General features: G+C 36.7%; 1 protein-coding gene across 5 annotated transcripts; it reads right to left on the minus strand.

Annotated features, from left to right (window-relative positions):
* Positions 1-335: 335 nt before the first annotated feature.
* LOC132024544 (protein NipSnap homolog 3A) lies at positions 336-20,035 on the minus strand. 5 transcript variants are annotated; one of them, XM_059411159.1, is made up of 7 exons: positions 19,617-20,035; positions 15,953-16,163; positions 13,996-14,154; positions 12,107-12,256; positions 2,507-2,588; positions 1,263-1,349; positions 1,079-1,168 (listed from the first exon to the last, which is right to left on the minus strand). In XM_059411159.1, exons 1-6 carry the CDS (start codon positions 19,674-19,676, stop codon positions 1,286-1,288), a joined length of 726 nt encoding a protein of 241 aa, XP_059267142.1. In that variant the 5' UTR covers positions 19,677-20,035; the 3' UTR covers positions 1,079-1,168; positions 1,263-1,285. The 5 variants fall into 5 exon arrangements, with proteins under 5 accessions (XP_059267141.1, XP_059267144.1, XP_059267143.1 ...); XM_059411158.1 differs by lacking the exon at positions 2,507-2,588 and having other exon boundaries at positions 336-1,168; positions 19,617-20,003; XM_059411161.1 differs by lacking the exons at positions 2,507-2,588; positions 19,617-20,035 and adding an exon at positions 19,412-19,593 and having other exon boundaries at positions 336-1,168.
* Positions 20,036-20,660: the final 625 nt, after the last annotated feature.

Raw genomic sequence — 20,660 nt, forward strand, 5'->3', positions numbered from 1 at the left:
TCTTGAAGTAACTTAATACTTACAATAAAGACAGAATATTTATTTGTCTAATTTATTTTTTTAGAAGATTTTTTTTATTTATTTGACAGAGAGAGTACAAACAGGGGAAGCAGCAGGGAGAGGGAGAAACAGGCTCCCGCTAAGCGGAGAGCCCAACATGGGGCTCCATCCCAGGACCCTGGGATCATGACCTGAGCCAAAGGCAGACGCTTAACTGACTGAGCCACCCAGACGCCTCAAGACACTGTATGTATTATTATCTCATTACCTTATAGCAACACAGTAGTTCCAGGTAAGAGGATACAAATATAAAACACACAAAAAAAGACTCAGAATGTATTTGAAGGCTTTTATTAGGGCAAACATTTTCATAACCATAAATATCTCATTATCACAGATAGATTGTTCTAGGTATCTTTGTTAAATAGTAATCCAAAGTGAAGTAATAGTAAAATAAATTGTAAATGAAGATATTTCAGCATATAAACCAAGGAGTCTTCAACAGTTTTTAATATGAGGATCTAATAACATTATTTTCCACATAAGTAATTATTAATGTAAAAACCAGAATTAATAGAGATGATACAGATGATACTGTACTTTTCCATAATAAACAAGTTTAATATTTTTATGAATCCCATTCAGTATTACAAAATAAATTTTACTGGACAAAAACTTTTAAAATTTCAGAAAAATAGACATGAGAAGGTTGCCAATGTATATAGTTTAAAAATATTATTATAGGCATGGAAATGTGACATAGTCACTTCAACATAAGGAAATGCTATAAAAGCAGAGGGTTGTCAAAACAGAGTACAAGAGATACTCTGAAATAATGAAAAATCAAGATCTTGTAGGAATGACAAGAATTTTTAATGTATGACAGATACTAAAATGCCAAAGGGAAAATGAACAGAACTATTTCCTCATGGTAGTGACAATGGGCAGAGGCAGATTTTAAAAATGCAAGGACATAGCAAATTAACTTACCATCTCCTTCAAATAAAAATGTGAATCTCTTGGGAGAATTTAAGCACCATAGCAGGCACATCTATAACAGTTAGTGAAATGCTTTGTATTTCAATGGAAAACTATTTCAATGGCGAAAATGACATAGGAATCAGAAGCATATTCTGCTGAGACTCAAGGAAGTTAACGCTTTCCCGAACTGGAAAAAAAAATATTCCATAAGAAGGCATATAAAGTTAAAAACTCAATCAAATTTGTTGTATGAATAATTCATGCCTGGAGAAATAGCTTACCAGCTGCCACAACCCTGGGATCCTCATGAGACTGATGTCGCCCAGCTGCACGACTGTCTGCACTCTCGTTCCACCAAAGAACGTGAACTGCAGAAATAAACCAAAAATAGCTTCTAAAGACTGTGGTGTTACCACAAATAAGAAATACCGAAAAATTAATCAGAAATATTAAGTCTTGTTCTTTAAATCAAAATAGTGAGTAACAGAAAGGTAACATTAAGTATGTTAGTAATAAGATTTCAGAGGGGGTCAGAGATTTGGGAGAGAGATTTATAAATTAATTAATCAAACTGGTTTTATAGATGAAGAAACAGAAGGCTGGAAAGGTAAATAACACTAAACACACAATTAAGTCTAGAATGAGGCTTCATGACTTCCTAATACATTTTAGTTTATTTTAAAAAGGAAGATTATAAAAATTGTGTTTACTAATGAAAATTTTGATGATATGAAGAAGCAAAATATAAGTAGCATAATTTAACCACCTCGAGAGAACCTCTATTGAAATTTAGCACATTTCCTTTAAACAAATGAGTAAAATCAAATTAGGGTCATACTATATATTACACTTACCCATAGATTCAACAATGCATATTTCCCATGGCAGTAACCTTAATTTTTAATGGCTATGTGAATTCTTCCCTATAGATATAAGAACTTCTTATCCAAACCCCCGACCAATAAGATTAACATTTTATTATTTTTTTTTGAAATATGGAATAAATGTTTTTGTGCATAACATTTTATAAATTTTTAATTATTACAAAGTAAGACATGTTAGCTGTATAGGAAAATGTGGATAAAAAGAGAAAAGAGGAGTCATTTCTATACCACCTAGAAAAACAATGCTTTTTTGTATTTGCTGTATCTCTTTCCATATTTATGTGTATATACATGTACTTTTATGAATATTTATACACAAACATAAAAGTTTATATATAAATATATGATGTAGATGATACATATATTTTTCTGGATTATATTCGTATTACATAAAAATGTTTCTTTATTGTAAACAATACTGACATAAACATTAGAGCAGCATCTACACATGTATCTGTAATAATTACAAAGCTGATAACGACTACTAGTAATATTTCTTGGGTGTTGATTATGTGCCAGACCTGGTTTTAAGCATTTTTCATGTATTACTCATTTAGTCTTCATAATAATTTTAGGTGGTTGATTATTAGTATCATTTTATGGATGAGGAAACTAAGGCACATTGAGGTTAAGTAACTTACCCAGAGTCACAAAGTTTTAAGTGGTGAAGCTGGGATTCAAACCCAGGCAGTCTAGATCTGAATATTTTCTTAATATAAACTCCTAAAATTTAAATTGAGAGAACCAAACAGTATATCTTATGTATATAGACATTTATAAATATACAGTCTATATAATATACACTGTCCTCCAGAAATGATGTACCAATTTATACGCAGCATATTACCATTCTCCTAGTACACTAAGAATGGATTAAGATTAAAAAGTGTGTGTAGAGACACATTTTCTTTTTTTTTTTTTTTAAGGATTTATTTTAGAACACACATGCATGAATGGGGGAAGGGCAGAAAGTGAAGGAGAGAGAGAATCTCAAGCAGACACCCTGCTAAGTGGCAAGCCCAATTCAGGGTTTAATCTCACAACCCATGAGATCATAACTTGAGCCAAAAATCACAAGTTGGACACCTAACTGACTGAGCCACGCAGGCGCCCCAAGATTACAGTGTGTACACACGTATTTTTAATAACTTAATCCTTGCAAAAATTATACGTGTCCACTATAGTAAATTAGAAATGTTAAAAAACCTTTAATCTCATTATTTAAATATGGCTATATATTTTATGTCATTTCAAATTTCCTTCTTGTATAACTAAACACACTTACATATCCATGCATATTTCCTTAATATTGGCAAAGATGATTAAAAAAATTAAGGTTTTTTGCTCAAGGCAGCCTCAGACTGGCCTCTTCACAACACAGGAACCAAACCCTGCCTGCAACTGGCAAAAAGCACCATTGCAGCAACTGGACTGAAGGCAAATGTGGCTCAGCCACAATAGTACAGTGATGCAACATACATAGGAGTCACTCTGGAAGGGCCAGGTGAACAGGGGATACTGCACTGCAGAGCACTATGTAACTGGTTCTTCATAAGGCCATTACTTGCCTAACACATAGAAACAGACACAGAGAGTTAGACAAAATGAAGACACAGAAGACTATGTCCCAAATCAATCAACAGGACAAAATCCAGTCAGAGAACAAATGAAACAGAAGCTACATACCTGATAGAGAATTTAAATTATGCTCATAAATATACTCACTGGACTTGAGAAAATATCTCAGTGAGACCCACAAAAAAGAGACAGAAAATACAAAAAAGAGCCAGGGAGAGATGAACTCTGTAAGTGAAATTAAAAAATACACTAGAGGGAATATATAATATATTAGAGGAATAATATTAGGGACCAATAAGCTGGAAGACTGTAATGAAAAACAAGCTGAATAGGAGAACAAGAAAAGATTAATTAAAAAAATGAGAAGAGGTTAAGGGAACTCAGTGACACGGTAAAGTGTGATAACATTCCCATTATAGGGATCCCAGAGAAAAGAGACAAAAGAGCCAGCAAATTTATTTGAAGAAATAATAGCTGAAAACTGGAGATTCAGGAGGCACAGAGAATGTCTAACAAAATCATCTCAAGGAGGTCCACACCAAAACACTAATTAAAATGGCAAAAAGTACTGAAAAAGAAAAATTCAAAAGCAGCAAAGAAAACAGTTATATGTAAGGGAAATTCCATAAGGTTGTATCAACTGATTGTACAGCAGAAACTTGGCAGATGAGAAGCAAATGGCACGATGTATTCAAAGTGCTGAAAGGGAAAAACCTGCCACTGAGAAAACTCTATGCAGCAAGACTATCACTGAGAACAGAAGGAGAGAGAAAGAGTTTCTCAGATGAATCAAAGTTAGAAGAGTTCACCATCAGTAAACCAGCCTTACCAGTAATGTTAAAGTGGATTCTTTGAATGGAAAGGGAAGACTGTAAACAGAAGTAAGAAAAGGAGGAGAGGAAAAAAATTTCAGAGGTATGTATAAACTTAATAAAAGTAACAGATTAATCACTTATAAAACCAGTATGGAGGTTAGAGATAAGGTGTATCTATAAAAATCAAGTCAAGGGATTCACAAAGAAATGTAAAGTATGACACCATATACCTAAAACATAGAGGGCAGAGGAGTAAAGATTTAGTGCTTTAAAATGGGTTCAAGCTTAAGTGACCATCAACCTAATATAGACTGTTATATTTAAACCTAACGGTGACCACAAGTCAAAAACTGGGATACACAAAAAATAAAGAGAAAGGAATCCAAGTATATCACTAAAGAAAGCCGCCTAACCACAAGTGAAGAGAGAAGGAATAGAGAATAAAAAATTAAAAAAAAAAAAAAAAAAAAAAAGAACAAATTACAAAATGGCAGTAAGTACATACCTATCAATAATTACTTCGAATGTAAATGGACTAGATACTCTAATCTAGGTGACTGAATGGATAAAAAAGCAAGACATCTATATGCTGCCTACAAGAGACTCAGTTCAGACCTAAAGACACCAGCACAAGCAGACTGAAAGCGAAGGGATGGGAAAACATTTATCATGCAAATGAAAAGCTGGGAGAGCAACAAATAGAATTGGAAACAAACAGTGTAATGAGACATTAAAGAAAGACTCTACATACTCACAAAGGGAACAATCTCAAAAGAATATGTAACAATTGTAAATACGTACCTAACATGGGAGCATCCAAATGCATGAAGCAGCTATTAACATAAAGGAAGTAATCAATAGTAATACAAAAATAATAGAGGACTTTTACACCCACTTACATCAATGGATAGATCATCCAAACAGAAAATCAACAAGGAAGCAGTGGCTTTGAATGACAAATTAGATAAGATGAATTAAAGGTATATTTAGAATATCCCCATCCTAAAACAGTGGAATACACATTCTTTTAAGTGCACATGAAACATTCTCCAGAATACATCGCATGTTAGGCCACAAAAAAGTCTCAATAAATTAAAAAAGCCCGAAGTTATACCATACATCTTTCCCAACTACAATGCTATGAAACTAGAAATCACAAGGAGAAATTCTGGAAAGACCACAAATATAACTGAGGTTATAACATAGTCATAAACAATGAATCCGTCACCACGAAATCAAAGTGGAAATCAAAAAATACCGGAGACAAATGAAAATGAAAACACAAGTGTCCAAAATCTTCAGGATGGAGCAAAAGCTGTTCCAGGAGGGAAGTTTTTAGTAATACAGATTTACCTCAAGATGCAAGAAAAATATCAAACACCTGAACCTTACCCTGAAAGAAGCTAGAAGAAAAGGAACAAACAAAACCAAAACCAGTAGAAGGAAATAAAAGAGCAAAGAAATAGAAACAAACAAACAAAAATAGAACATATCAATGAACCAGGACTAGTTCTTTGAAAGATCAAATTGATAAACCTTTACTCAGACTGTTCAGAAATAGAGAGCAAGGATTAAATAAAATCAGGAATAAAAGAGGAGAAATAACAACCAGCATCACAGAAATACAAAGAATTAGAGAATATTATGAAAAATTATATGCCAACAAATTGGACAACCTAGAAGAAATGGATAAATTCCTAGAAACATAAAACTTCCTAAAAGTGAATCAGGAAGAAACAGAAAATTTAAATAGACTGTGTAAGTGATGTAATTCAAACACTGATAAAAAAACTCCCCAAAAGTCCAGAATCAGATGGCTTCACAGGTGAATTCTACCAAACATTTAAAGAAGAGTTAATGCCTATTCTTCTCATACTATTCAAAACAACAGAAGAGGAAGGGAAGCTTCCAAATTCATTCTATGAAGCCAGCATTACCCTGACAACAAAACTAGATGAAGACATTACAAAAAAGAGACCTACAGGCCAGTATCTCTGATGAACTTAGATGCAAAAATTTACAACAAAATATGAGCAAACTGAATCTAACAATACGTTAAAAAAAATCATTCACCATAATCAAGTGTGATTTATTCCCAAGATGCAAAGGTAATTCAATATTTGCAAAGCAATCAACATGATACATCACATCAATAAGAGGATAAAAACCGTATGATCATTTCAGTAGATGTAGAAAAAGCATTTGACAAAGTATAACATCCATTCATGATAAAAAACCCTCAACAAAGTGGGTTTAGAGGGAACATATCTCAATATAATAAATGCCGTATGTGAAAAACCCTATGCTAACATCATACATCATACTCAATGATGAAAAACAGAGCTTTTCCTCTGCATTCAAGAACGAGGTAAGAATGTCTACTCTCAACAATTTTATTCAACATAGTATTGGAAGTCCTAGCCACAGGAGTCAGACAACAGAAATAAATTAAGGTATCTACATTGGTAAAGAAGCAGCAAAATTATTTGCAGATGGCATGATACTATATGTAGAAAACCCTAAAAACTCCACCAAATATTACTAGAACTGGTAAATGAATTCAGAAAAGCTATAGTATACAAAATCAACATACAGAAATCTGTTGCACTTCTATATACAAATAAGTAGCAGAGAGAGAAATTAAGAAAACAATCCCATTTACAATTGCATCAAAAATAAGTATCTAGAAATAAACTTAACCAAGGACGTGAAAGACCTGTATTCTGAAAACTATGAATCACTGATCAAAGAAGTTGATGATGACACAAACAAATGGAAAGATGTTCCATGCTCATGGATTGGGAGAACCAATATTGTTAAAATGTCCATATTGCCCAAAGCAGTCTACAGATTTAATGCAACCCCATCAAAATACCAACATCATTTTTCACAGAACTAGAATAAATAATTCTAAAATTTATATGGAAGCATAAAAGACCCCCAATAACCAAAGTAATACTGAAAAAGAACAAAAAAACTGGAGGCATCATAATCCCAAATTTCAAGATACACTACAAATCTGTAGTAGGTACCAGCACAAAAATAGATGCATAGATCCATTGATCAATGGAACAGAATAGGGAGCCCGGTATCAGTTTATTAACTGATACCTATACGGTCAATTAATTTTCAGCAAAGGAAGCATAAGAAAAAGTCTCTTCAATTAATGGCGCTGGGAAAACTGGCCAGCTACATGCAAAAGAATGAAACTGGACCACTTTCTTTCACTATACACAAAAATAAACTCAAAATGGATTAAAGACCAGAGGCATCTGGGTAGCTCAGACAGTTAAGTGGCTACCTTTGGCTCATGTGATCCTAGGGTCCTGGGATCAAGCCAAACATAGGGCTCCCTACTCTGGGGAACCTGTTTCTGCCTCTGCCTCCTGCTCATTCTCTCTTGCTTGCTCGCTCTCACTCTTTCTCTCTGTCTTAAATAAATAAATAAAATCTTTTATAAAGTGGATTAAAGACCTTAATGTGAGACCTAAATAAAACCTTAACTCCTAGAAAAGAACATAGGCAGTAATTTCTCTGACATTAGCCATAGCAACATCTTTCTTGATATGACTCCTATGGCAAGGGAAACAGCAGAAATAAACTACTGGGGCTACATCAAAATAAAAAGCTTCTGGGGTGCTTAAGTGGCTCAGTTGGTTAAGTGTCTGCCTTTGGCTCAAGTCATGATCCTAGAGTCCTGAGATCAAGACCCATGTCAGGCTCCCTGCTCAGCAGGGAGTCTGCTTCTCCCTCTCCTTCTGCCTCTCCCCTGGTTTATGTACACTCTCTCTTATTCTCAAATAAAATCTTTTAAAAATTAAAAAAAAAAAGCTTCTGTACAGCAGAAGAAACCATCATCAATACTAAAAGACAACTTACTAAATGAGAGAAGATATTTGTAAATGATAGATCTCATAGGGAGTTAATACCCAAGATATATAAAGAACCTATACAACTTAACACCCAAAAAACAAATAATCCAATTAAAAAATGGGCAGAAGACACAAGTAGACATTTCTCCAAACAAGGCATACAGACGGCTAACAGACACATTAAAAGATGCTCAATATCCCTCCTCATCATCAAAACAAATCTAAACCACAATGAGGTATCACCTCAAATCTGTTAGAATGACTAAAATAAAAACACAAGAAACAGCAAGTGTTGGCAAGGATGTGGAGAAAAAAGGAACCACCATGTGCTGCTGAGAAAAAAGGAACCCTCATGTGCTGTTGGTTGGAATGCACGCTGGTGCAGCCACTGTGGAAAACAGTATGGAGGTTCCACAAAAAATTAAAAATAGAATTTACATAGGATCCAGTAATTCCACTACTGGATAGTTACACATATAATATGAAAATATGAATTTGAAAAGATACATGTACCCAGGTGTTTACTGCAGCATTAATTACAGTAGTCAAGATAGGGAAGCAACCCTAGTTCCACTGATAGATGAATGGATAAAGAAGTTGTGATATCTATCCATCTATCTAACCATCCATCCATCCATCTATCTATCTAATGGAGTATTAGTGAACCATAAAAAGAATGAAATCTTGCCATCTGCAACACAAGGATGGATATAATGCTAATGGATATAATATTAAATGAAATAAGTCAATCTGGGAAAGAAATACCATTATGATTTCACTTATAATGTAATTTAAGAAAATAAACAGAAAAAAAAGAGACCAAAAAACCCCCCTGACTCTTAAATATAAAGAACTCTTGTTGCCAGAGGGGAGGTGGGTGGAAGAGTGGGTGAAATAGGTGAAGGGAATTAAGAGTACACTTACCATGAGGAGTACTGAGTAATGTATAGAATTACTGAAACACTGTATTGTACACCTGAAACTAATGTAACATTGTTTGTTACTTACACTGAAATTAAAAAAATAAATGAAAAATTAAAAAATGTGAAATACAAGCAGATAAGCCTTTTATTTATATTGCCAATTTTTTTGAGGGAAGAGGAAGCAGATATGAACCCTACAAGTTTAACCGATTTTTCTCTAACCTGTTTAATACTGTATCTATATAATATATTCTTATTAGGTAAAAACTGACATCTCATTATTGTTTTAATCTGAATCTTCTTTAATATATTTTTAGTAGTCATCTGTGTCTACCTTTGTACAAGTATGTACGTATGTATGTATGTATATATTTATTTTTTCCTTTTTTATTTTATTTAAGGTATTTTGGGAGGCACAAAATTTGAGCTTTATATAATAAAATCATTCTTTTTTAAAGATTTTATTATTTATTTGACAGAGATCACAAGTAGGCAGAGAGGTAGGCAAAGAGAGGGGGAAGCAGCTCCCTGCCAAGCAGAGAGCCCGATGTGGGGCTCGATCCCAGGACCCTGGGATCATGACCTGAATAGAAGGCAGAGGCTTTAACCCACTGAGCCACCCAGGCACCCCATAAAATGATTCTTTTAAAATAAAATTATTCTTTTTTCCCTTCATAGTTTCTTAATATGCTTTTTTGCTTAGAAATACTGTTTCCATATACATTATTAAATAAATTCACTGGTATTTTGTTTTAATAATTGTATGAATTCAGTTTTTTAATTGAAATCCATAATATATCTTGATTTTATTTTAGCATATGGTATGAGACAGGCATCTGATATTTTTTTCTCCTCTTCATATATTTTCCACCTTGACTATACATCTATAACACATGTATTAGAAGTTGACTTTATGAGCAATGATTAGGTTCAGTTTTGGATATGTTAGGTTTTGAGATGCCTGTTGGACATAAAATGGAGAAGATGAAGAGGCAACCGGATATTGTAAGTCTTTCAAATATTTATTAGCTATTCTTAGTCATTTATCCTTTCAGGTAAACTTTATAAACATTTTTCAGAGTTTGCCACCAAGAAAACTCTCTGAAATTCTGATTGGATTATCTTTCAAGTTTAAAAAAATTAAATACCTCAGGGGCATCTGGGTGGCTCAGTGGGGTAAGCCTCTGCCTTTGGCTCAAGTCATGATCTCAGGGTCCTGGGATCAAGCCCTGCATCTAGCTCTCTGCTCAGCAGGGAGCCTGCTTCCCCTCTCTCTTTGCCTGCCTCTCTGCCTACTTGTTATCTCTCTCACTCTGTCAAATAAATAAAATCTTTAAAATATAAATATATATATATATAAAATAAAAAATAAAAATCTTAAATAGATATTAAATTAGTAAACCATATGCTTGTATCTCATATATATATATATATATATATATATATATATATATATATGATATATATATACCTAAAGAGTAGAATATGGATAATTTTTTTTCTTTGGGCTTATCCATGTTTTCAGTATTTATAATAACTACATGTTGCTTTTTCACCCATAAACAATCTTTCTACCCCAAGTAATGCTATTTATATAAAAAAAAATCCCAGGAGCATCTGACTGGTGCAGTTAAGTGTCTGACTCTCAGTTTCAGCTCAGGTCATGATATCAGGGTCTTGAGATTGAGCCCTTCATTGGGTGCCACACTCAGTGTGGAGTCTGCTTAAGACCCTCTCTCCCTCTACCCTGCCCCCCACTCTCCCTCATGTGCATGTGTGCTCTCTCTAAAAATAAATTTTTAAAAAATATTTTATTTATTTATTTGACAGAGAGAGCTCATAAATAGGCATAGAGACAGGCAGAGAGAGATGGGAAAGTAGGATCCCCGCTGAGCAGAAAGCCCCATGTGGGCCTCGATCCCAGGACCCTGGGATCATGACCTGAGCTGAAGGCAGAGGCTTAACCCACTGAGCCACCCAGGTGCCCAGTTTTTAAAAAAAAAAAAAAATTACAAGAAGCATAACCTTGAAGTTACAAGAGAAATAAAATTTTAGAGATGTAATATATAAAATGATGACTACCAGTTAACAATTCTATATTGTGTGTGTGTGTGTGTGTGTGTGTGTGTGTATATTAAAGATTTTATTTATTTATTTGGGAGAGAGAGAGAAAGAGAGAGAGAGAGAACATGAGAGGAGAGAGGTCAGTGGGAGAAGCAGACTCCCTGCTGAGCAGGGAGCCTGATGTAGGGCTTGTTCCCAGGACTCCAGGATCACGACCTGAGCCGAAGGCAGTCACTTAACCAACTGAGCCACCTAGGCACCCAATTCTATACTGTATATGTAAAAGCTAAAAGAGTGGATCTTAAAACGTTCTCATCATAAGGAGAAACAATTTGTAACTCTGACGTGATGGATGTTAACTTACTGTGATGATCACTTCACAACATATATTAAATCATTATGTGCATACCCTAAACTTATATGTCAATTATATCTCAATAAAACTGGGGAAAAAAGGAAAAAAAATCACTGAAAGTACATTCAGAGGAAAATAAAGTGATAAAAGAAATAGGTGACCCTTTCAGGTTCCTTCCAGTATTTAAAATTTTATCATTTTGATATATCAGGGAAAAGAACAGTATTTAAAAAAAAATTTTATAAGGTGAAAAACATTCTAAATAAGATGTAAAACAGGGCGCCTTGGTGGCTCAGTGGGTTAAAGTCTCTGCCTTCGGCTCAGGTCATGATCCCAGGGTCCTGGGATCAAGCCCCACATTGGGCTCTCTGCTCCATGGGGAGCCTGCTTCCTCCTCTCTCTCTGCCTGCCTCTCTGCCTACTTGTAATCTCTGTCTGTCAAATAAATAAAATCTTTAAAAAAAAAAAAGATGTAAAACAACTTTGCTCAACCCTTAAAATTACAAAACTAAAACTTGGGCAATAAAAAGCAAAATATACTCCATAATGAGAACAGAGAAAAACTGACCAAAGGAACTTAATGTGGATCACTCATGTATTTTGCAATTTCAAAAGAAGAAATGGACAACTGTACCTCTGTTGAGCACTCCATATTCTGCATGGAACACTCCAACTAGTTTTGTGTAACCTCGGTTGATGTGAGCATGAACTGCCCTTTTAAATGAGTCACCCCATAGAGCTGGCCCACCAGGTTTCATCTGAAAAGTAGCTAGTTCATAGATCCCTAGAACAGGGAGAAAAATAATTATTTTATAGAACACATACAAGCAATTTCTAATCATGTTCAGTTTGGTTCCAGTGGAAGGCTATCTACATCTATAGATTCTGAGAATCATACCTGCATACCTATAGCCATATTTACTAATAATCTGCATTGTTCTTCTTTGCTTTTATGTTTAGAAAGTCCTTGTCCTAGTTTAAGGGTCAGTCATTAAACTTATCATACATAACAAACAAGAATGGTTGGAATCTGTAGTTCAGATATTATCTATTTTTAATCTATAAAATTTGTCAAAAGTTATTAAGAATTTATAATGTAGTAGTATTTTTTAGTTGTCTGAGTCTATAGTTTTACAAAAAAATGAAGTATTTCTAGTATCTTATAGTTCCATTCTTCTTACCAGTTTCTATTAACTTAACTCTCTATATAATTTCCTCTGTAAGATTCCATTTCCAACAGGAACAGCAAGCAAATAATATACGTAAAGTGACAGTCTCTGAGTTTTTTTTTTTTTTAAGATTTTATTTATTTATTTGACAGACAGAGATCACAAGCAGGCAGAGAGGCAGTCAGAGAGAGAGAGAGGGGGAAGCAGGTTCCCTGCTGAGCAGAGAACCCGATGCGGGGCTCGATCCCAGGACCCTGGGGGGCTCGATCCCAAAACCTTGTGATCATGACCTGAGCTGAAGACAGAGGCTTTAACCCACTGAGCCACCCAGGCACCCCGGTCTCTGAGTTCTGAGGAAAAAAATAATCTAAAGGAGATGGGTTTTATTATTCCTAAATATCCAGGTAAATACTTGAAAAGCATTTTACCTTCTGGATGAAATACAGACCAGGTGAAGAGAAGGAAACCAGGGGACAAGTAGATTTAGAAAATACAAGAAAAACATACACAAGTTACTGAAGAATCATGAATAACATAGAGGAAAAGAACTAAGATTTGATACTGTTTGAGAAGCCAACTAATTCATTCAGTTAGTGCTGAAAGCTGAGGGGGAGCTATGAGAATAAATTTCCAAATAAGATTTTTCAAATCTCTTATAATCTAAAATGCACTACAAAGTTGGGAATATTGGGGGAAATAAAACACTTAAATTAGTTTCTTCTTTTGCTAATCTGACCTTTGTTTAAAACTGGATTGAAGTAATAATTTCTTTAAGTCAGCAAGAAGTGAAATCAGCAAGAAGACAAATCTTTAGGAATTACTTTCAAACTAAGAAATAAGAAAGAGGAAGACACGAGAGTTAGACTAGAGTAATAAAGCTTGGTAGTTCCAGTTAATTCATTCCCCTAGTCAATTTAATAAGCAGATATATACTTAAGATTTAAAATTAGTTGTCATTTATGGAAAAATACTTTTATATTTAAAAGTTTGTATTATTTTAAAATTATGACAGAGTATCACATCACATACTATCCCTCACCTACCCACAGATGTATTCTCTGCTCCCAAGGCCCAACTTCTCAACCTTTACTGACCATGTCAACTGTTTCTATCATATAGCTAAGCTTTAAGAATCAATAAGATACCAATATGGAAAAACACTTCATTATTTAATGGTCATTTTTTAAAAAAAGGTAAGCTAAGAGCACCAATTTATTTTTACCTGAACAAGCAACATATGTTCTATATTAAACAAAGATTAACTTCTTTTCTAGTAGAACTTGAGTTTTTATAGCTTAAAATCTTCAATGATTTCTCTGTCAGAATTCAAAGTGACTAAGAGGGGAGGACTTACCTTCTTTTGGAGGCTTTTCTAGTTTGCACCATGGCACCAGATAAGTAATCTCACTCTCTTGTATATCAATAAGAGCCAAATTGGGAATGAGATATTGTTCTTGCCATTCCTTATCTTTGGCCAATGCTTTCCGAACTTGAGTCCGATGAGCAAAATTATCTATGGGAAAAGGAGTAAGAAAACCAAAAATTATTAATTTAAAATCACCTGTACTTTTTCTGGGTTTCATTCAATTCAACAAGTGTTCATCAGGGGCACAGAAGGACATTGTATTGTATCACTGGAGATAACATACAGATGTGACATCTGTTCCCAAGTTTCTCATGGCCTGAAAGGGCAGTAGAAATGTAAACAGCTAATGATAATGTCATACTGTGGGCTCTGCAGGCTCTACCATTTAGTAGGCAGCTGTGTGACTTAGGTTAAGTTATGAAATCTTTCTGTGCCTATTTCTTACTCTGTAAAATGGGGATAATGATATAGTATCTCCCCCTAGGACTGTTTAGATTAAATGAATTAGTACACAAGAGGAGCTTACCACAGTGTTGGGACCTTGTTAGAACTTGGTATACATTAACTAGTTTTATTAATTGAAGGCATTTAAATTATAGCAGCAGTTTAGAGTATTTTTCTGTGGTAGTGATGAGGGGTGATCAGGTCAAGATGTACCTTGAATTACATTTGAGGTAAATGAAATTAAGATGAACTTTGACAGCTACTGCTTTGATCTAAGTTTCCAAAGGAATAGGGCTGTTTCTCTGCCATTCCCTCTTTTTACTTAGTACTATTTCTCTTCTTTTTGTTTCCCAAACAACTAAATATTTTTGCTAACTTATGGACCCAGTACTACATTTAACAATTAGGGCTTCATAAAACTAATGGCAAAATAGTTTTCTATGGTTCATGCTGAGGATAAAGAATAATATCTATCTTAGAGCTTAAGTAAATTTTATGAGGATTGCACTAGCAGATTTTTGTGTTTTTGTTTTGTTTTGTTTTGTTGTTTTTAACTGGGATATAATTCAACTGGTGGTGCATTAAAGCATAAATTGTGTTTTAATGGGGTTTGTTTTACTACAATTGGGGAAAAACCTCTAAACTATGGACCTACTAAGTATAGAATGAGCACTTTTCACATTAAAGTATTTTATGACTATTAACTTTGGACACTGATGACCAAATACTAAATGAAATTATCAAAAGTTTTTTTGGATATTATGATGTACTACTGTGGACTTCAGAAAGATTAGACAATGGAGTAACAAACATTCTGGGGATTCCATCAACCATACTCCTTCCTCTACTAAACCAGAGGTGGATCAGCTTCAATATGAGAAGAACTCTAATTCCTTTTCTTTTACTTCCCTAAACTAGTAAAATGACAGTGAATAGAAATAAAACTGTGTATACAAATAAAACTGTTCCCAAACCTAACAGATTTATTATATCTTACAGAAGGCTGAGGGCTTCAAAGTTTACTATTACCTCCTATTCTATTTCACTAGAGCCCCCAGGCATTTGAATGATTTGTTAAAACACTGATTTCCAGCTATAACTTCAATTAAAAAAAATTCTATTTTCGTTTTATGATCTTAAACCACCTGGGTTCTTGAAATCACTGCTTTAAATTTTTCATAAACCATCTTTACAATAATCTATTCTTAACTTTTCTTAAGAATTAAAGTGTGGTTCATAATTTTATGACTTGAAATCTGAGATGCCATTTTCTTACTTTCACATTCTCATATGGCAATGGAAGTTTCCAGCAATGGGTTACAATAGGTATACCACTGGGAGGCACAATCACTGAATTTATTTTTTGGTACTGCTATTTAAAAGTTTTACTTCACCTGTATGTATTTATAGCAATATAGATTCAAGAACTAAGTAGCTAAGTCACGGGTAACATCTAACGGAATGAAAATCTGTACTGAATACTTAAGCTGATGACTCATACCATACTTCCAAATATGAAACACTTTATTCATTCTGCCTCCAAATTCTACACTCCAGTATCCAACCAATTCAGAATGAGCTGTCCGAAGATGAATGTTTTTCTTAGTATTTTCCAGGAACTCATTCATCTTTGAGGGCTTAAGATAATAGGTACGAAATTCATAGACTGTTCCATCGTATTGCCTGGGGCCTGTAGCAAAGGATGAGCACACCTGAAGAAAGATAAGGCAAATTTAAATATTTTGGGAAGGTACGGTTGTAATACTATGCCACAACCAAATCTGAGTCTGGAAACAAGGGACACTCAGTAGACTCACAATCTGTATTTCTGTGGTCCTTTCTCCATAGATAATTTGTTTAGAGAGGTATCAGTAAACTACTTTTAAGTATTCCCAATATATAGCTACTATCTGCTTGTAGGTGGTCTACCTCTAGTTGCTTTTTCATGAGAAGTTTCTTCTAAGAATCCACTGGGGCCATTTCTTTACCCCAAAATTATAATTAGGATCATAATAAGTTTTGCAAATAGTTTTAATTATCCCTTATTTAGTCAGTATTACATCTTTAATCAATAGTATATGTTTATGTTAAGAGTTAAGCATTTAAAACAATTTTATAAATATATAGTATTTTGGCTGGCACAAGGGAAATGTATTTACTAGCAGAACATGTTTTCTCCTTTTCCTTTGCTTTCCTTTCTCCTTCCTTTCGTTTCTCTTTCCCTTCCCTTCCTCCTTTCCTTTCCTTCTTTCCTCCCTCCCTCCCTTTCTTTCTACAATGGAAATTGCTGGTCAAGTCAAGGTATTTCCTAAATCTAATGAAGTAGACCACTGGTCAAAAAACAGGATAGGGGGGCACCTGGGCGGCTCAGCTGGTTGAGTGCCAAATTCTTGATTGCCACTGAAATAGTGATTTAACGGTTGTGAGATCCCTGCCTCCAGCTCTGAGCTGAGCATGGAGCCTGCTTAAAGTTCTCACTCTCCCTCTCCATCTGCCTCTCCCACTGTGCTCTCTCTCTCTTAAAAAAAAAAAAAAAGGCGAGGGGACCGTCTGGGTGGTTAAAGCCTCTGCCTTCAGCTCAGGCCATGATCCCAGGGTACTGGGATCGAGCCCCACCCATACTGGGCTGTCTGCTCAGCAGGGAGCCTGCTTCCTCCTCTCTCTGCCTACTTGTGATCTCTGTCAAATTAATAAAATATTAAAAAAAAAAGGATAGGAATTTAGTAGGAATTTAACTAATGTAACAGTAAACTGTGGCCTATCCAATTGCATTGTAATACAGAATGTGTAAAGCTAGTAAAGGCAAAAAAGTCGGAGTCACAATTGTCTGATTCATTGTTTTTTTTTTTTTAAATTTAAAAGAGATTTTATTTATCCTTTTATCTGAGACAGAGTTCATATGAGCAAGGGGTGGGGGATGTGGGTGGGCGTGGGGGTGGGGAGGAGCAGAGGGAGAGGGATAAGCAGACTCTGCTAAGGGAGGAAGCTCCTCCCTTAGCTGCGTCTCAGGACCCTGAGATCATGACCTGACCTGAGTTGAAACCAAGAGTTGGACACTTTACCTTCCTGAGCCACCCAGGTACTCCTGAGTCGTTTTTCATTATAGATGCAGTCTAAAGAAAGGTATTTAACCCACCCAGTTATACCATGTTAATGGAAATACTTTTTAAGAACCATTAGTTCCTTTTCTAATAGTCCTTTATTCACTCTGTAAATTTCTGATTTGGTTCTCTGAGTGAACTGAACTTTCAGTGGGAAATGCTTTTCCAGAAATTATCCTCTTTGTGTTTATATGTGTGTATATAAACACAGATATATGTAAACACAGACACACTCATATGGTATTCTAATTTACGAATTCATCTTACATAAATTTGGTTAGCATGTGCACATTTCCTAAAGCTGATTACATCAGCATAATCTATTATGATAGTTTTCATACCTATAAAGCTACAGATGAATTTTGGGCTTACGCTGACTACCTGGTACAACAATCAAAAGCAGTTGGCTTCTTGCTCTGACATATATGTATATATGTGATCTATCTATCTATCTATCTATATGTTTTACAACGCACAATGGTATTTTACTTGTGTATAAGGCTGAATTATAGTAAGCTATTTTGAGTTCATACCATTCATGTCTATGATGAATTATATTCTTATTGTCTGATTGACATTTGCCATCAAAAACAATGGCAGCTGCTGCTAGGTTTGACAGACATTCTTTTTTGTGCCGTTTTACTAATCTAATAACAAAGCTATGCAAATGAAAACTGCTTAATATTTATAGCTTAAAAATATAAAATATAAATGTATCAAAACTAAGCCAATGGGGTACTTGAAACAACTGCTTTTGAATTTTTTTATGGACCTTGTATTTGGAGAACAAAATAAGTGACCACAGGCGCACATTTTTTATTATCTTCTGCGGAAGAGTACAATAGGAAAGCTCAGGGAGAGGTTAACAGCAATGAAGCAATGAGATGTGTATGTGTGTGGGAAGGGGTACGGCGATCTTTGTTGAGGGTAACTGTGCAGCCACAATATAGGACCCGTATGCTAGGGAAGGAAACCTGAATGCTTCAGGCCCCCTAATCTCCAAAGAAAGGCTCATTTTCCACAGCACTGACTTCCAATTCACTTATGAGAACCACTGGCTGACATTTAATAAAGTCAAAGTTCAGAATAAAGTTTTCCGGAATAACTCTGCCCTGCCCCAGTAGAGTGAGAATCAGGAAACATTAAAGACTGGATTGCTAATCTTGGGTGAACAGGCCATCGTTGGTTCCTCGGTCTTCAGCAGACCGTCTGTCTCTAGAGTAGGTTCATCCCCTTCTGCTTGTCCCCTTCGAGAAAAGTACAAGCCTAAGTGTCAGAGGGGAAAAACAAAACAACCCTGCAGATGTGCAGAATAGGCCAAGTCCCGACAGTTAAGGCTGAATCACAAGAATCTATTACGTACGTTCCTCATCTACGGTTAAGTGAGGTCATCATCATGTTTGCTACGAGGTTCCTGGCCCCGTCGGGCTAAGACACCCCCGCAAGAGGCAGTGGGCTGGACGTTCCACCACCGGCACCTTGGCCCTCCTCTTCAAGGTTCTCTGCAAAACGCTCGGAAGTTTTGTTTAAACTGCGAGGGGGGCGGGGCGGTTCTTTTGCCCCTGGTATGGTTGGCCTAGTTTGCTTCTACCTTCTGTCTGGAGGGGGCGGTGGCTTGTCAAACGACAAACGACAAAATCAGTAGGGAAGTTTCGACCAGCAAGCAAAGCACCAGGCACTGGTCCCAAAGCAGCAAACGCAGCAGCCTGAGCTTCAGGGGTGTCCTCAGGGCCGCCTGGCACCTAGGCCGGAAAAACCCTGTTCGCGGTTAGTCGCGAATTGGCCGAGAGGCGACACTGGCCACCGGACCATCCCCCAACCGCGCGCCGCTTCCTCCCGCGCGTCCCGGGATGCCCCACCTGCGGGATCTGGGACCGGCACTAGAACTTCCGCGGCGGGTCCACGCCCGCAATCTGCACCGACGAACCGGATGGCCGCATGCGCGGCTCTCGCAAGCCTGGGCGAGCAAAATTGGGCAACGCATGCGCGTGGCCGCTAGTTCCCCCGCTAACGCCCGCTCCCCTCCCCCAAGGAGCGGCTTGGGCTCGTCGGGGCGGCGGGTACCTGAGGCGCGAGCGTCCGCGCAGCCAGAGCCCTAGTCAGGCCGCTTCGGAGGACGAGCATGGCGGGGCTTCGGGCGCTGGGAAGGACAGCCAGCCGGTACTCTTTCTTAGATTCTTCCTGTTAAGACGTACCCGCCTGGAGACGCGCAGCGACTAGACTACTGGCGGACGCAGGCGGGGGCGGGACTCGGCGGCTTCAGCTCCGCCTCTGGTGCCGGAGGCGCGGGCACCGCCCGGAAGGCTCGAGTGCTCCGTGGCCCGGCGCCGGGCGCCTCCGGAAGGCACGTGCCCTTTGGTCCTTGGCTTGTTCCCTCAGACTCTCTTACCCCAGCGTCAGAGGGCGCGTTAGGATTGTGTGAAGGCGGAGACCGTTTCTGTTCCACCTCTCTGAGCCCATCACCTCGTCTCCACGCGCAGCTGAGCATCAGTTCTTAAGAGTTCGTGTGCCGACTGCGAGTGCTGCCCTTGGAGGAGGGCGGATGCTGCGTGCGCCCGTGGTGCTGTGCATTTAAAATCCTCGAGGTCTTTGCCGTGGTTCATCTTCAGTCGGGGTGATTGACGTAAAGACCAGAGAGCCTTCACTTGACCTCATGAAGTGCATCCTCTTTCCCTAATCGTCACCCCAGCGTGACCCCGTAAGGCTTCTCATAATTGACGTTGTATTTCTCAGGAGTTCAGAAGAATGAGGGTGTCGAACCAGACGTGAAAAAGTCAAAGTTAAACATACGCTGTTAAAAACGAGAGAATTCTGTAAACTTTAAAAGCAAAACAGCCGACTTCTGAACTACTCAGTCAGTAGTCCCTGTCTCCGGTGATCGGTGACATCTTCAGCATTTCAAGCTGTTTCTTCTAATGCCTGTTAGTATATTTTAAAATAATAGGTGTATTCTGCTATATCTTGATTTTTTCAGTTATAGTCAAAATATGTTGACCTTTATGCAAGAGGATTTAAGCCTCTTATGTACCACTCTATCAAAATAATTTTCCTTCCAGCGTCTACTGCTTACACTAAAAAGTTAATTGATTTCATTAATTTGCAGTATCT

This window comes from Mustela nigripes, chromosome 9 (genome assembly GCF_022355385.1).
Source record: "Mustela nigripes isolate SB6536 chromosome 9, MUSNIG.SB6536, whole genome shotgun sequence".
Lineage (NCBI taxonomy): Eukaryota > Metazoa > Chordata > Mammalia > Carnivora > Mustelidae > Mustela > Mustela nigripes.

Coding starts and splice junctions, on each gene's coding strand:
- LOC132024544 (XM_059411158.1), bottom strand. CDS start 19,676: ATGCTCGTCCTCCGAAGCGGCCTGACTAGGGCTCTGGCTGCGCGGACG. Junction 12,257..13,995: donor AGAAAAGCCTCCAAAAGAAG/GTAAGTCCTCCC, acceptor TCCCTGTTCTAG/GGATCTATGAACTAGCTACT. Junction 1,169..1,262: donor TCCCAGGGTTGTGGCAGCTG/GTAAGCTATTTC, acceptor TTTTTTTTCCAG/TTCGGGAAAGCGTTAACTTC.